The sequence below is a fragment of the Indicator indicator genome, chromosome 29 (assembly GCF_027791375.1).
Source record: "Indicator indicator isolate 239-I01 chromosome 29, UM_Iind_1.1, whole genome shotgun sequence".
In the NCBI taxonomy this organism is placed as follows: Eukaryota; Metazoa; Chordata; class Aves; order Piciformes; family Indicatoridae; genus Indicator; species Indicator indicator.
Window position 1 is genome coordinate 9,597,601 of NC_072038.1, and position 16,501 is coordinate 9,614,101.

A 16,501-nucleotide genomic window follows, 5' to 3' on the forward strand; every position below is an offset into this window, starting at 1 on the left:
CCTCATACTGAAGAACTTCTTCCTAAGATCCAGTCTAACCCTGCTCTGCCTCAGCTTCAAACCATTCCCTGCCCCCCCCCATCCTGTCACTAGACACCCTTATGGAAAGTTCCTCTCCAGCATTCCTGTAGGATCCCTTGAGGTATTGGAAGGTAGCTCTGAGGTGCCCCCAGAGGCTTCTTTTCTCTAGGCTGAACAACCCCAGATCCCTCAGCCTGTTCTCACAGCAGAGGTGCTCCAGCTCTGGGAGTAGGCTGGGGGAGCTGGGGGTTTGTGCAAGGACTGTGTAGCTAAAAGCCATCACTGCTCTTCCAGCTTCTGCTGTATTTGAAAGTAATTTTTGTACCAAATTTTGAAAGCAATTTTGAAACACATCCTTTGCAGGTTTAAAGATGAAGGCGCTTCAGAGAAATCTGAGTGTGTTCCAGCAAATGAAAATTCTCTTGTGGAAAAATCTGCTGATCAAGTGGAGGATGAAGATGCAGAGCTTTCAGGTAAGTCAACAAACAAACAAACAAAAAACCACAAACAAGCCCAAAACCAAGCAGAAAAGTGAGTAGATAATCACTGGTAGTGGCCAATCCCTGCCTGCACCTTTACATTCATTTCCTTTGGTAAAATTTCAAGTGCTTTGGAAAAGTTTTACAGGTAATAAACACCTCCCCCCCACCCCCCACCCCACTTTTTTTTTTTTTTTAACTGATAGTATTTCTGTCTTTAATGAGGTGGATGAGAGCACAAACAAGCTCTTTGAGCAATTTCCTGGGGTGATAGGCACAATGCAAAGACCTTTTTAGTTACTTGGTGAGGCACTGGAACAAGTTGCCCAGGGAGGTGGTGGGACCTCTGTCCCTGGAGGTTTTTAAGACCAGGCTGGATGTGGCTCTGGGCAACCTGATCTAGTGTGAGGTGTCCCTGCCCATGGCAGGAGGGTTGGAATTTGATGATCCTTGAGGATTTTATGACATCTAAGAAGCCACTGTGACTGAGGGCCTCTTGTCTGTGTTTTAAGCCCACAGAGAATATGTTCTAATTGTGTCCTGTTGTCACCCCCTTCCCCAGGAGTGGATGGTGTCTCTGCTCTTCCTGCTGCTGATCTTCATAGTGTGTACCTTCATCATGAGCACTCGCTACCCTGAAGTGCCCTACAGCCACCTTGGGCAGCTGGATGACCCTGCTTATGATGCCACAGGGAAAACCATTGCTTTCACACCCATCACTGTGACCACGAGGCAGATCATGAATAAAGTGGCCCTGAACTCGGTATTGAAAGGTAGGTTTGCCTTTGAAATAGTTTCTTTGGTATTGTTTATCATGAATGTGTTGTGGTTTCAGTGGTTCTCCAGGATCTGGAACAGGCTGCCAAGGGAAGTGGTGGAGTCACCATCCCTTGGAGGTGTTCAAAAACGTGTGGATGTGGCATTTTGGGATGTGGTGATGTTGGGTTGATGGTTGGGTTTGCTGGTCTTAAAAACCCTATTCAAAAATTCAGAAACCCTTTTCAAAAACTCAAAAACCCTTTTCAACTGTAATGATTCTACCACAGAATCATAACAGTTGGAAAAGACCTTTAAGATCATCAAATCCAACCATAACCCAACTACCATGACCACTAAACTATCCTGAAGCACCACATCTACACTCTTCTTGAACACCTCCAGGGACAGCAACTCCTCCCTGGGCAGCCTGTTCCAATGCCTGACCTCTCTTTCAGTAGAGAAAGAGTTGCAATGTCAAAAAAGCAGAATACCCTCAGCACACATTTGCAGACCCAGAGGAACTCACTGCAGTGTTTTTCTTGTGCACCACAGGTATAAAATTGAAGGCAATGGAAAATGAGAGAGCCCTGGAAACAGCCTGGACTTTGAATGATGAAGACAAAATTATAGGGGTTGTATTTAAGGACAACTTCTCCTACCACCTCAGGTTTCCTATTGGGAATGTGGTTATTCCAAATGACAACTTAGACTTCATAGGTAATAGAAATGGAGAGTTTGTGGGGGGCTGGTTTCCTGGCCTGGATAGGCATTGATTTGTTATAATAATCCATATCATCCATCTAATAATCCATCGATTATTTAATACATTGTTAACTAATCTTTTTGCCAGAGGGCCATTGTCCATAGGAAGAGTTTCCCATAGCCAAGAGGATGGCCCTGAGCTGACTGTGTGCCCTCATGGTCAAGAAGGCCAATGGCCCCCTGGGATGTATTAAGAAGAGTGTGGCCAGTAGGTCAAGAGAGGTTCTCCTCCCCCTCTACTCTGCACTGCTGAAGTCTCACCCAGAGTACTGTGTCCAGTCCTAGGCACCCCAGCTCAAGAAGGACAAAGAACTACTGGAGAGAGTCCAGCACAGGGCCACTGAGATGCTGAGGGGACTGGAACATCTCTCACATGAGGAAAGGCTGAGACAGCTGAGGCTGTTTAGCTTGGAGAAGAGGAGGCTGAGGGGAAAGCCTGTTAATGATCACAAATAGGCAAGGGGAAGGTAGGGTCAGAGTCTTCTCAGCGGTCCCCAGTGACAGGACAAGAGGTAATGTGTGTAAACCTGAGCACAGGAAGTTCCATCTAAACATGAGAAGAAGGCTCTTTACTTTGAGAGTGGCAGAGCACTGGAACAGGCTGCCCAGAGAGGTGGTGGAGTCTTTATCTCTGGAGACTGTCAAGGACCATCTGGATGTGTTCCTGTGTGATCTGCTTTAGCTCTGGCAAGGGAGTTGGACTCAATGATCTTCAAAAGTCCCTTCCAACCCCAGCCATTCAGTGATTCTGTCCTAGTGGATGTGGAGGTTTATCATCAGCTTGTGTAGTGAAAACCAACAATGTTTCACAGCTCTTACCTGTGATGCCCTCAACATTTCTCCCCTGCAGATACCTGCTACAATTTCTCCTCGTTCTACTGCAAGAGCCCAAAGTATTGGTACAAAGGCTTCCTGTCCCTGCAGTCCAGCATTGATGCTGCTATCATAGAGGTAAATCAAATTTATGGAGCAGTGTAGGTGTCCTGTGATTTTCTGCTTGGTCCAGGAAAGACAATTTGTTCTGTGGCAATAGCAAGGGACGGGCTTGTCAGAAAATTCTGCAGCAAGGCAACTGTTTGAACTCAGTCATCAGAGTATTATTGGCAGCCACGGTGGGATCTTGAATGCAATGAGGAAAATGATGGTTTTTGAGTTAATTTTGAAGATTTGTAGGCTAGAGCACCTCTCCTACAAGGACAGGCAGTTGGGGCTGTTCAGTCAGGAGAAGAGAAGGCTCAAGGGAGACCTTAGAGCAGTTTTCCAGTACCTGAAGGGGGTTACAAGAAAGCCAGAAAGGGACTTTTTATAAGGGCTTGTAGTGATAGGATGAGAGGGAACTGATTGAATCTTGAGGAGGGGAGATTTAGATTGGACATTAGGAGGAAGTTCTTTACTCTGAAGGTGTTGAGACACTGGAATGGGTTGTCCAGAGAAGTTGTGGACACCTCATCCCTGGAAGTGTTTAAAACCAGGCTGGGTGAGGCTTTGAGCAACCTGGTTTAGCAGGAAGTGTCCCTGCCCGTGGCAGTGGGGCTGGAACTAGATGATCTTTAAGGTCTCTTTCAAGTCAAGGCATTCTGTGATTTTGCTGCCCTTCCAGAATGATGACTTCTCTTAAAAGCCAGGAACCAAGCCTGATACCATTATTGATTTGGAATATTTCTCAGATTCCAAGGAAAAGGCAACTCTTGCAGGAGGTTGGGGTGGTGTCCATATCTGCTGCATGACTTAGTTTGAGAGTAGGCATGGCTGTCATTTCTTGTCCTTCCCTTCCAAATTGTTCCTCAAAAGCATACCTGGGTGGTGCTCATTCCACCTGCCTGTGCACCTCCAGCTGTCCAGGTTGTTTTCATACTCGAGGAGAGAACCAGCACACTGGGGAGTGAAAGAGCACCTTGGGCAGCTTGAGTGTCTGGATCCTCACCTTTGGACTAGCTGAAGGGTTTTTCTCTCTCTCAACAGACAAAGGAGGGAGCCTAGCAAGGTGCAGGCACACAAGTGAGCCTGGATGAGCCTTTTCTGTAGGGCTTTATTGTGTCATTTGTTGATGTTTTCTAGAAAGCTGCTTTAAAACCCCAAAAGTCTGATGACTCAGAAGCTTCCTCATATAAAATACATCTGACTGTAAAATAAATAACTAACTAAATAAAAAGAATACTGAAGTGCTGAACTGCTGACCTTGACTTCCTTTAGGTGGTGGCAAATCATTCTGTTTGGGAAGAAATGAAATCCATTGCCGGTGTCCGGATGAGGTCTCGGAGTGTCATCTTCACCATCACGATAGAGTACAGCTACTTCATGATTACCACCGTGATGTGCTTCTCTCCATTCATGTATTTCTTGTCAGTGAACGTGGTGAGAGAGAAGAAGAGGCTCAAAGTGCTGATGAAGACAATGGGGCTGCAGGATATTGCCTTTTGGTGAGTTCTTTTTTCAACTGGAGCGTCCCTCTGCTAAAAAAAAAAAAAAAAAAGAAAACAAAACACCAACCCAAAAAATCAGTGCCCTCTTGGGTGTTTGTGCCACAAGTTAAGAAGTTGCATGAGTCCCTAAGTTTTCTCCAGTAGCCTAAAGGCAAACCAGAAGGGTTGAGCATGGTAGCAGTGTATTCTTCTCCCCCCAGGCATTTCCTCCTAAGGTGACTCTTGCCATTTGGTCTACACAGAGTATGAATGACTTGACCCTGGGCCATGAAGATGATCAGAGGGCTGGAGCACCTTCCCTGTGGGGACAGGCTGACAGAGTTGGGGCTGTTCAGCCTGGAGAGGAAAAGGCTCCAGAGGGACCTTATGGCAGCTTTCTAGTGCCTGAAGAGACCCTGCAAGAAAGCTGGGAAGGGACTTTTTACAAGGGATTTTTGTGACAGGACAAGAGGGAATGGATTGAAGCTTGAGTAGGGCAGATTTAGAGTAGAGATTAGGAAGAAATTCTTTACTCTGAGGCTGGGGAGACACTGGAACAGGTTGTGCAGAGAGGTCATGGATGCCCCCTCCCTGGAGGTATTGAAGGCCAGGTTGGATGAGTCCTTGACCAAGGTGGTCTAGTGGAAGGTGTCCCTGCCTATGGCAGGGGGGTTGCAAATAGATGATCTTTAAGATCCCTTCCATCTGAAGGCATTCTCTGAACCTATGAATACTTTAATATTTTAGTTTAAAATGGCTCTTCCATGCAGCTGGGGTTGTAACAACAGTAGAAGTGTGATGCCACCTTTCCATCCACAGGCTCTCCTGGAGCCTGCTGTATGCTGCTTACGTGGTGGTCCTCTCCTGCCTGCTGACAGCTCTCGTGGTGCGTGACATATTCACCCTCAGCAGCTTCACTCTGGTCTTCCTGCTGTTTTTCCTGTATGGTCAAGCATGTGTAAGTCAGCTTTTCAAGCCAAACTCTTCTCACCATATGATTTATTACCACGTGGATGAACCTGAATGTTCCTCCAGAGCCTTTGTCACAGCGCTCAGGACGTGCTTTGCATGGCTATGTTAACCAAAAGAGCTGAGGGGCTTCTCTGATCCAGCAGCAGGGATTTGAATCACAGCCTGAAGGTCTGACAGGCAGTAGGTTGGCTCTAAAAGACCTGATTTGAAACTCAGATCAGCCCATGAAGAAGGACTTCAGTGTCAAACAGCCCCAGCTCACCAGAGAGCTGTTTGCCTGGCAAATGGGAGTGCGACTGTTAAAGATATTTATTTCCTTCGGTGACTGAAGGAAACTTCTCTTCTTGCAGATCCACCTGGTTTTCATGCTCTGCTCCCTCTTAAGGACCTCCAAACTCATCACCTCCGTGGGGTTCCTCATCACCCTTGTCTTTGGATGCCTGAGCCTTGCAGTGCTGGTAGAAAATCTCCCAGAACCCCTGAAGTGGTTTCTTGGTCTCTTCTGTCCTTTTGCATTTAATGCTGGCATTGCAAAGGTAGGGAGCACCATCTCTGCAGCTCATCCTTCCCAGTAGCCTGCTGTCCTGGGCCCCCAGGAGAGACAGGGCACACTGTCACAGACAGTGGTAGTAGAAGACCCTACCACAGTAGGGTTTGCTGATAGCAAAAGGCTTAGGAAGTCATAGTCCTCATTAAAAAACAACCAAACCACCAACAAAAACAAACAAACATAAAAACCCCCAAACAAAAACAGCTTTCCCACAGCTGGAATATCCTCAGGTACTTTTGATTCGTATCCATGTCCTGTTTGGAAACCTCCATGTGAGCTGAGCTGCTGTTGGGCAGGAAAGAGAGGCTCCAATGCCCCCATCCCATTCCCCTACTAAAGTGCTGGTGAATACAGAGAAAACCACAACCCTCATCACCAATGACCTGTATTGTGTGCTTCTGCAGAGTCCACATGAGGACAAGGAAACCTCTGTGTTTGAGAGCCCTCTTACCTGGAAGGGCTCTCAAACATTGGAACAGGTTCCCCAGGGAGGTGGTCAAATCCCTATCCCTGGAGGTGTTTAAAAGAGGGAGAAATGTGGTGCTGAGGTAAATGGTTTAGCACCAACCATTAGAGAATTGTTTGACTCAATGATCTTAAAGGGTTTTTCCAACCAAAATGATTTTACGATTCTCTGATTATCTGCCAGGGCTGGACCCCAGGCAGAGAGGAGCTGACTTGGGGACCCTTTGCACCCAATCATTCCCCTCTCACTACAGCAACAGAGTCTCTGCTAACAGAGACTGTGCAAACACCATTGGAATTTTCTGCTGTGACCATCCTCCCTCCATCCCCACTTTGGATAATTCTGTGCAGTTCCCCACTTTCCATCAGGCATATCTCCATTGCTCTGAGCTCCAATTATTTAATATTTAATTCCCTAATATATATATATATATATATATATATATAAAAAAGTCTGCCTGGGAGAGGAAATTTCTGCACCAGCAGATAAAGAAACTGGGTTTACAGCTGATTTACCAGATGGTTAAATCAATCACTATGTCAAATTCACCTTTGCCATGACTCTGTCACAACCAAGGGTGTCAATATCATGTTCCCTGAATGATTTTCTAGGAAACTCTGGTCTTTTTTTTTTGTTATGCTTCTGGATCATTCTGGAAAATTCTGAACAAAAATATGCATAGAGTAAATTTCTTTTCCTTCCCCACTAGAAAGAAAGGAAGAAAATTTGGTACCAGAGAAGATTTCTGTGCTAACAAAGTCAATTGCATCCATGGCTTGATGGCATGTGCAGAGTTTTCCAGCCTGAAAAAAATTCTTCCTCTTTGTCCTTCATTTCAGGTTTTCCACTTGGAAAAATATGGACTGGGTTTCACTTTTTCTAACCTCATGGATGACTCATACTTTTTATTTTCAACTTACATTGTGCTGGTCTTTGACTCAGTCCTCTACCTCCTGTTAGCTTTGTACTTTGACAAAGTCCTGCCAGGTGGGTTTGAGTTATGCTCATGGTCATACCTCCTTCTTTGATAGCTTTGATTTATATGGACTGTGTGTAATAGCTCCTCAAGTTCTGACCTGCTGGGCTGCTCCATTCTCTGAGTCAATCAAAATAGGGTTTAGACTAAAAAAAAATACATTCTGTCACTGAGTGGTTTCTCTGCCCCTGACACACAAATCAAAGACACCAAAATATTTTATGTTGCTGTTTTGTTTTGTATTTTCTTTCTAATTGTACTGCTGTGAACTTGGAGGTCCCTTCCAACTTGGTTGATTCTGTGCTTCTATGAACTGTTTAGGGACAACCAATGGAGTGATGTGGGGGACAATAATTTATTAAGCAGAATATTGAATTTATTAGCTATAGCCCTGCAGTCAGCCTTCTTGTCTTGTCTCCTCCAGCTCCAAACCTCATTTTCAAGTGGGACAAAGTACCCCTTTTGAGGAAGCCAAATCCTAATTAGCACATCCCATTTGTTTAGTCTAGGATGATGTCTTGGTTGTGGCTTGGGTTAATGACAGATCATCTTCTTCACTTTCCTCTCAGGCAAATATGGCATACCAGAAGCTCCTTTCTTCTGCCTGAAGCCTTCATACTGGGTGCAGAGGAGGAGAGGTTCCTCCAGGGGGATATCCAGAACAGCAGCAAGCTCAGAGGATCACCTTGATGACAACATAGAGCCAGTGCCCCCTGAATTCACAGGGAAAGAGGCCATCAGGTTAAGAGATAAGGAATTGCTGTTCATGCTCTTTGAGTTGGGAAGCTTGGGTTTAATGTTCCCACAGACCACTGTTTACACTGTCAGCTTTGGTTTGGCTTACCCAGGCAGCTCATGAGGCTCTTACAAAACCATTTCACAGAGGGAAAAATAGGGATGAAAGCAAATGAGGCAAATAGATCATTTAGGCTGGTGAGCTTTCACTGGTGGTGAAAGTTGGATAAATTCATATAAAAAACAGAACAGAGTGAGGTTTGCTCTGGACTTTGTTAAATGCCAGCAAGGAGAACATGGAGGGCAGTCCATTGTGAAACAGCCACCTGTTGCAATGGGCTTGACCTTACCTTTGCAAGACTTGGTGGCCCAGCATTGTGTGCCAGGCAGTGACATCCATGTCTGTGTACAGAACATGCCCAAACCCTGCTAAAACTTGGGGCTGCTCCCCACTGCCTCTTACTTTTCTTGGCATTGCTGTCATTTTCAGTTAAGGTCCACAGAATGAGGAAGGACACCAGGGAGATGTGTTTATAGGAATCCTGAAGTAATGCCCTCTTTGCCTTCCTTTTAGGCTCCACAATATTAGAAAAACCTATAAAAAGAAGGACAAGAAGACAGAAGCCTTAAGAGGTATGAAAGATGTGGGACTGATTCTTGTTAAAGAGGAGGAAACCCTCTTGTGCAAACAGTCAGAGAAATTAAACAACCCCTGCATTGTCTGAAAATTTATGTCAAACATTAATGGATGTGACTGAATCCTATTTGGTTCACTTTTTACTGACTTCCCATTTTTAATAAGCCTGAAGAGAAGAAAGATTTTTAATTTATTTTTTTCTGTTGCATTTCTCTCTTTTCTACTAAATACAGAGCAGCTTCTTGTGCCTTCAGTTAGCTTGCAGAGCTTTGCCTCATGTTGCTTATTACACTTTTGGTTGATTATTGTTATTTAGTTCTTATTCTTCTTGACTTATCTTGCCTACACCAATGAGGCAGGGTAGGTAGGTTTGAGGGACATGGTTTGAGGGACATGGTTTGAGGGACATGGTTTGAAGGACATGGTTTGAAGGACATGGTTTGAGGGACATGGTTAAGCACCAGATTTGGTAGAGTTACATAATGGTTGGACTCAATGACCTTTAAGGTCTTTTCTAACCCAAATGATTCTATGGTTCTAATGAGCAGAGGCAAGCCCAACCTCATTTTCCCCCCAACTTCATGATATTTTCATTCTAGGTTTGTCCTTAAATATTTATGAAGGTCAGATTACTGCCTTGCTTGGCCACAGTGGGGCTGGCAAGACAACCCTGTTAAATGTGCTCAGTGGACACACTTTGCCTTCTGAAGGTAGGATGGCAAATGATGGGATGGGGTGGGCTTGGTTCAAAAGCTCTGAAGACCATTTTGTTCCATCTCATCCCATTTATCCTCTAAACAGGCTCTGCTACCATATACAACTGCAAACTCTCTGAGCTAGGAGATAGGGAAGAGATTCGAGGGATGATTGGCATTTGCCCACAGGTCAACACACACTTTGAAGTCTTAACAGTGAAAGAGAACTTGAAAACCTTTGCAGAAATCAAAGGCATCAAGTCCAAAGAGGTAGAGAGAGAGGTAAGTGTGTGCTCCCCTGAAACAACACTCTGCAGCATGGGAGGTTTACACTGGGCATTGGGAAAGACCTTCTCACAGACAGGATGATCAGATATTGGAACAGGCTGCCCAGGGAGGTGGTTGAGTCACCATCCCTGGATGTGCTTAAAGGACATTTAGATGTGGTGCTTGGGGATATGATTTAGGAGGGAACTTTGTCAAGCAGAGCCAATGGTTGGACTTGATGATCCCAGGGGTCTTTTCCAACCTGAATGAGTCTCTGATTCTGTTCTATGATTCTAACCCACCCCCCTTTCAGTAAAGGCTCCTTTTGCACTGAGAAGCTCAAAGGTCCCATCTGACTTTGTCTTCTGCAAATCAAAGCTGATGTTGAGCTTCAGTCAAGTTTGTAGGCAAGTCTGCAGGCTTGGTGCAACCACAAGCATTCCTCTGCTCAGCCCCAGGAGATGAGGGGATGTGGCAGGTCCTGTAGTGGCTGCTCCTGTTGGTGATGATACATGAACTGCTTTCAGCCCCAGCCAGACCTCCTTCATGGCTGATTGAAGGATGGAAAGAGAACTGGCACTGAGAATGGGCATCCTTGTGCTGTTCTAGGTACAAAACATTTTGGAGCTGCTGGATATCACTAACATTCAAGACACTCAAGCTGAGAAACTGAGTGGAGGGCAAAAAAGGAAGCTCTCCATTGGCATAGCCATGCTTGGAAACCCCCAGGTAAAGCTGCAGGCACAGCTCTGCAATGTAAGGAATGTTCAGGTCCAACATAACCTCATGCATGCACCTGGCTACAAGTTCATGCATGATTTCAGGCAACTTTAAAGTGCTGATGATTCCAGAAATCAACAAATCGGATAACTTCTTCTTGTTAAATTCACAACCCATCTTGCAGCCCAGTTGCAAAGCAGACAGATAGATCCCTGACCACCACACATCTCCCACAACAACTCCTCCTTGCATAAAGGTGACCTGGGTCTCTCACCTTCAGGATCTGAGGCTTTCAGGAGAACACCAAAACCCAAAGACATGCAAATCCTCTGGCAGTGAGGAATGTCTGACTTCATCCTTTCTGCAGGTTTTGCTCCTGGATGAGCCAACAGCTGGGCTAGATCCTCTTTCCAGGCACCGTGTGTGGAGCCTCCTCAAGGAGCACCGAGCTGGCCGGGTGATCCTCTTCAGTACCCAGTTCATGGACGAGGCTGATATCCTTGCAGGTGAGCACAGGCTCAGGCTGTAGCATCTCTGAAGCACATCCCTGGAGCAGAAAGCCCATGTGAGGTTCAAAGTTGTGAACTGCTTCACAGCTGGCTTTTTCCTGCCTTTGACTTTCTCTGCCCTTAGACCGCAAAGCTTTCATCTCCCACGGGAGGCTGAAGTGTGTTGGATCTTCTCTGTTCTTGAAGAAGAAATGGGGAATTGGCTATCATTTAAGGTACCTGCTTCAGCCCCAGTGACTGCTGTCTGGGAACAGGCATGTGCAAGGAGCCACCAGAATGACTGTAAGGGGGAAATGATCATAGAATCATAGAATCAGTCAGGGTTGGAAGGGACCACAAGAATCATCCAGTTCCAACCCCCCTGCCGTGGGCAGGGACACCTCACACTAGAGCAGGCTGGCCAGAGCCTCATCCAGCCTGGCTGCAAACACCTCCAGGGATGGAGCCTCAACCACCTCCCTGGACAACCCATTCCAGGCTCTCACCACTCTTATGGCAAAGAACTTCTTCCTCATGTCCAGCCTGAATCTCCCCACTTCCAGCTTTATTCCATTCCCCCCAGTCCTGTCACTACCTTATAGCCTAACAAGTCCCTCCCCAGCTTTCTTGTAGCCCCCTTCAGATACTGGAAGGCCACAAGAAGGTCACCTCGGAGCCTTCTCTTCTCCAGACTCAACAGCCCCAACTCTTTCAGTCTGTCCTCATAGGAGAGCAGCTCCAGCCCTCTGCTCATCCTGGTGGTCCTTCTCTGGACACCTTCCAGCATGTCCACATCCCTCTTGTAATAGGGGCTCCAGAACTGGATGCAGTACTCCAGGTGGGGTCTCACCAGAGCTGAGTAGAGCAGATGGCATCAAAACTGAAGGGACATTCAGTCAAATTAACTGAGGCAGCTCTTTACTGCAGAGTGAGGAATGGATCCAGCATCTGGAGCTTTCCATTTGTGCAAGCCAGCAAATACAGTGATGGTTGTTGGTTGGTTTGTGGTTTGTTTTGGTTGGTTGTTGTTGTTTGGGGTTTTTTTTTTCCCAAAACTAAACTTTTTTTTTATTTTTTTCACCCAAACAGGATCCATGTCAGTGAGTCTTGTGACCTGCAGAAGGTGACCTCTCTGGTGAAGCAGTACATCCCCAACGTCATATTCTCAGGACACAGGCAACATGAACTGAGATACAAACTGCCATTAGAAAATGTGAATAAATTCCCAGGTAATGCTTATTTAAATCATTGGGAATTGTCCATAGAGAGGGAAAAAAAATAACCATGAATTTGGGGAAAGAGTAATGAAGAGGGAGATTGCCTACAGGTGTCACACAAGGACATTAGAAGCTGTGTTTTGGTGTCCTGCCTGCAGTTTTAGCATCCATTTAGCAGATCTCCACTCACTGCATCCATCATATCCAGTGTGACAGTCCCACAGTCCTACTGCCTCAGAGGACACATGGCCTGAAACGCTGATGCTAAAACAGCCTCAATAAGCTATGCATCTGGCAGGTTTGTGTTCCTCCAGACTCTTCTGGTCCTGGCAGCTTTATTGCTTTCCCTGTCACTGGAGATGCTTCACTCAGGTTGATTCAGCTGAACCAAAGTCACTTCTTTACTTTTTTACTTTGAGGGTGACAGAGCCCTGGAGCAGGCTGCCCAGAGAGGTTGTGGAGTCTCCTCTGGAGAGATTCCAAACCCCCCTGGCCATTGTAATCCTGGGAAACCTGCTCTGGGTGACCCAGAGTTGCCTTCCAGAGAAGGAGAATGCTGGGATTCTGGGATTATAGAATCATAGAATCAGTCAGGGTTGGAAGGGACCTGAAGGATCATCATCTAGTTCCAATCCCCCTGCCATGGGCAGGGACACTCCACACTAGATCAGGCTGGCTTAGAGTGTCATCCAGCCTGGCCTTAAACACCTCCAGGGATGGGGCCTCAACCACCTCCCTGGACAACCCATTCCAGGGTCTCACTACCTTCATGGTGAAGAACTTCTTCCTCACATCCAGTCTGAACCTACCCACTTCCAGCTTTGTTTCTGATTGCTTTGCTTCTGTCCTGCAGCCCTGTTCAGTGGCCTTGACAGTTTCTCTGACCAGGGAATTCTCAATTATGGAGTTAGCATGACAACCCTGGAGGATGTCTTCCTGAGACTGGAGGAAGAAGCCACAGTGGATCAAGAAGGTACAATGGTGACTGCAGAGGTAGAATCTGCAGCTGAAGAGAGCAGCTCCTTGGCAATAAACCCTGGGCATGCCTGCAGCAGTGGGTTGCTGGGTAGCTCTTATTTTTTCACACATTCCATCACAGAAGCTGAGCTTTGACATAACTGTGCCTGTGGAAACCTCTCTGCAGATGAGCACGTCCCTGGGGAGGAGCAGGGAGAAGCAGGACCACGATGGCCTGAGGAGGCAGAGCCAGACTCCCAGCTGCTCTCAGGCACCGGGGAGGCGACGGTGGGCGGCTTGGCTCTCTGGAGGCAGCAGGTCTCTGCCACGGCCTGGGTGCACTTCTTAAACCTGAAGAGTTCTGCGAAAAACCTGCGCTCAATGTGAGTACCAAAGGGACACACCTGGGACCCAGCCCAGGCACAGCAAGGGAAGGGATGCCATCCAGAGGCACCTTGACAGGCTGGAGAGGTGGGCACAAGCCAACCTCGTGAGGTTCAACAAGACCAAGTGCGAGGTCCTGCATCTGGGTCAAGAAAATCCCAAGCACAAATCCAGGCTGGGCAGGGACTGGCTGGAGAGCAGTCCTGAGGAGAGGGACTTGGGGGTGCTGGGGGATGAGAAGCTCACCAGGAGCTGTCAATGTGCACTTGCAGCCCAGAAAGCCAAGCAGAGCCTGGGCTGCAACTGGAGAAGTGTGGCCAGCAGGTCAAGGGAGGTGATTCTCCCCCTCTGCTCAGCTCTGGTGAGACACAGTACTGTACTGTACAGTACTGCACAGTACTGTATCCAGTTCTGGAGCCTCTCTTACAAGAGGGATATGGACATGCTGGAAGGTGTCCAGAGAAGGACCACCAGGATGAGCAGAGGGCTGGAGCACCTCTGCTATGAGGACAGACTGAAAGAGTTGGGGCTGTTGAGTCTGGAGAAGAGAAGGCTCCGAGGTGACCTTCTTGTGGCCTTTCAATATCTGAAGGGGGCTCCAAGAAAGCTGGGGAGGGACTTGTTAGGCTATCAGGTAGTGGCAGGACTGGGGGGAATGGAATAAAGCTGGAAGTGGAGAGATTCAGGCTGGATGTAAGGAAGAAGTTCTTCCCCATGAGAGTGGTGAGAGCCTGGAATGGGTTGTCCAGGGAGGTGGTTGAGGCCCCATCCCTGGAGGTGTTTGCAGCCAGGCTGGATGAGGCTCTGGGCAGCCTGATGTAGTGTGAGGTGTCCCTGTCCATGGCAGGGGGGTTGGAACTGGATGATTCTTGTGGTCCCTTCCAACCCTGACTGATTCTGTGATTCTATGATTCTAAGGGGGGGTGGAGGGGGTGGTGTAGTTTTCACCTCCCTGTTTTGATAAGCCTTTGGATTAATTGATGTCAGATGAATTATCTTTGATGAACTGCACTCAGAGAGTAGGAAAACTTCTTCCTTTCCAGAGCCAGGAAGATAAAATCTCCCTTTTGTACATTTTTGCTTCTATCCTGAGTAATTTTATGCAAGAGAAGCCCATTGTCTTCCTGGAGAAAAGAAACAGCTTTTATTTCAGATGGATGAGGATGATTTAAAATCAATTTGTATGTACAGAAGGAGGAGGGGGGGAAAATAACTACTTTCAGATTTTTTTTTTTTTTAAACTCCTCTCATCTTGCCAGTGTCTAAAATCATTTGTCCCCATGAGCTTTCAAGCTGGCCTTTCCTGGTGGGGCACAAGAAGCAGAAAGGAGATGCTGGTTTATTAAGAACTTCTGTCCTAAGGAAGCCTCAGAGGCATTTCATGGCCCTTTAGAAATTGAGCACTCCAGATCTCAAGCCCTCTCCCTGCTAAATTTTGAGGGCCTTCCTGTGTGACCTACTCTAGGTGATCCTGCTCTGGCAGAGGGGTTGGACTGGATGTTCTTTTGAGGTCCCCTCCAAGCCCTAATGCTCTGTGATTCTGCAAGTGACCATGGTTTGAGTCTTCTGCAAAGCAAACTGCTCACCATTTTTAATGGAAAGAGCATTGGGGTACCCTGAAGCCAACACATCTTTCCCATCACAGAAATGCATTCTGCTGACTCTCTCTTTTCTGAGTGTTTATTCCTTTTTGTTTTGATTTCCCTTAATGCAGTTTGCTGCTCTATGTGGTTTTTCTGCTTCCTGTGATTTTGCAACTGTCCCTGGCTGCTGCCTGGCAGAGCATCAGCACTTGGGAGCTGTCATCTGCTCGGTACTTTGTGCCCCTGGGGAAGAGGGCTCACTCCAGGCTGACCACCCTCCTGATCCAAAACAACACAGGTGAGGGGATCAAAGCCTTTCCTCACCCTTTCTTGTGCTGAGGCTTCACACGGGGAAATAGGTGAAGCAGCAGATAGTTGCAGGATGTAGTGGATCTCAGGGGTGATGAAGGTTTTGGTGACAGAAGAGTGCAGGTATCACCTTTCAAGGGTTGTGAATGAAGCCTGCTTTGGCTTCAGCAGCTGCTGAGATCCTGGTGCAATGATGTGAAAAGGGATACAGAAGCAGATGAGATTAGGATTGGCCCATCTGAACATGAGGAAAAACTTCTTTCCTTTGAGGGTGACAAAGCACTGGAACAGGCTGCCCAGAGAGGTTGTGGAGTCTCCTCCTCAGGAGAAATTCCACACCAGCCTAGAAGTGATTCTGGGCAACCTGCTGTGGGTGACTCTGCTTTAGCAGGGTGGTTGGATTGGATGATCTCCAGAGGTGCCTTCCAGCCCCCACCATGCTGGGATTCTGTGACTCAGTTCCTTCCCTGCCTCAAATCCAGACCTCTGTCCAAACAATTTCTCTGTTTTCAGAGCACTCCACACTGCAGTGAGGGCTCACTACTGCTGAGTCAAATTAAAGGTCTACTTCCAGAGGTCTGACCTTCAACCTTCTTATGAGTGGATGCTATTTCATCCACTCATATTTGGCCATGGTATGCTACTATTGACTTCATCAGACCATCACAAGGGAGAATATATTTTGTAGCAACTCAGCAAAGGCAGAAAAAAAAAAAAAAAAAAAAAAAAAGCCAATGCATAAATTCAATTCATGGAACTGAAATCCTGAAATCCATTCACTTCACAAAAACTAACATGCAATGGTGTGTGCTGTCTGATGTCCACAGTTAGTAGACTTCCTCTGTTTTTCATTTGGTGGTCAAGGATTTAAAACACAAAGCAAAGCAAAACAAAACAAACCCAACCAACCAAACAAAACAAACAAACATCAAAGATTCTCTTGTTCAATGTTTTGATTCCTCTGCTTTTGGCTTTCACACCAGGCACAGGCATTGAAGACTTCATCCACTTGCTGGAGAGCCAAGATCTCACAGTAGAAATAGCAAATGAGGAAAACATCACAAAGGACCTAACCCACAATGGGGCTATAAAAGTCTCTCGCAAAGCTCAGGTGAGGATTTT

General features: G+C 46.7%; 1 protein-coding gene across 1 annotated transcript in view; it reads left to right on the forward strand.

Annotated features, from left to right (window-relative positions):
* Positions 1-389: 389 nt before the first annotated feature.
* LOC128976473 (ATP-binding cassette sub-family A member 10-like) overlaps positions 390-16,501 on the forward strand; it is a 28,121-nt gene continuing 12,009 nt past the window's right edge. Inside the window, exons 1-20 of the mRNA XM_054393741.1 lie at positions 390-494; positions 1,063-1,273; positions 1,812-1,976; positions 2,872-2,972; positions 4,215-4,441; positions 5,243-5,381; positions 5,746-5,931; positions 7,251-7,398; positions 7,957-8,128; positions 8,697-8,755; positions 9,359-9,469; positions 9,561-9,736; positions 10,331-10,450; positions 10,809-10,947; positions 11,075-11,165; positions 12,019-12,158; positions 13,000-13,119; positions 13,291-13,486; positions 15,202-15,368; positions 16,363-16,490. Coding sequence (XP_054249716.1) covers positions 393-494; positions 1,063-1,273; positions 1,812-1,976; positions 2,872-2,972; positions 4,215-4,441; positions 5,243-5,381; positions 5,746-5,931; positions 7,251-7,398; positions 7,957-8,128; positions 8,697-8,755; positions 9,359-9,469; positions 9,561-9,736; positions 10,331-10,450; positions 10,809-10,947; positions 11,075-11,165; positions 12,019-12,158; positions 13,000-13,119; positions 13,291-13,486; positions 15,202-15,368; positions 16,363-16,490 — 2,898 coding nt within the window. The 5' untranslated portion in view covers positions 390-392. The remainder of the gene's footprint in view (positions 495-1,062; positions 1,274-1,811; positions 1,977-2,871; positions 2,973-4,214; positions 4,442-5,242; positions 5,382-5,745; positions 5,932-7,250; positions 7,399-7,956; positions 8,129-8,696; positions 8,756-9,358; positions 9,470-9,560; positions 9,737-10,330; positions 10,451-10,808; positions 10,948-11,074; positions 11,166-12,018; positions 12,159-12,999; positions 13,120-13,290; positions 13,487-15,201; positions 15,369-16,362; positions 16,491-16,501) is intronic.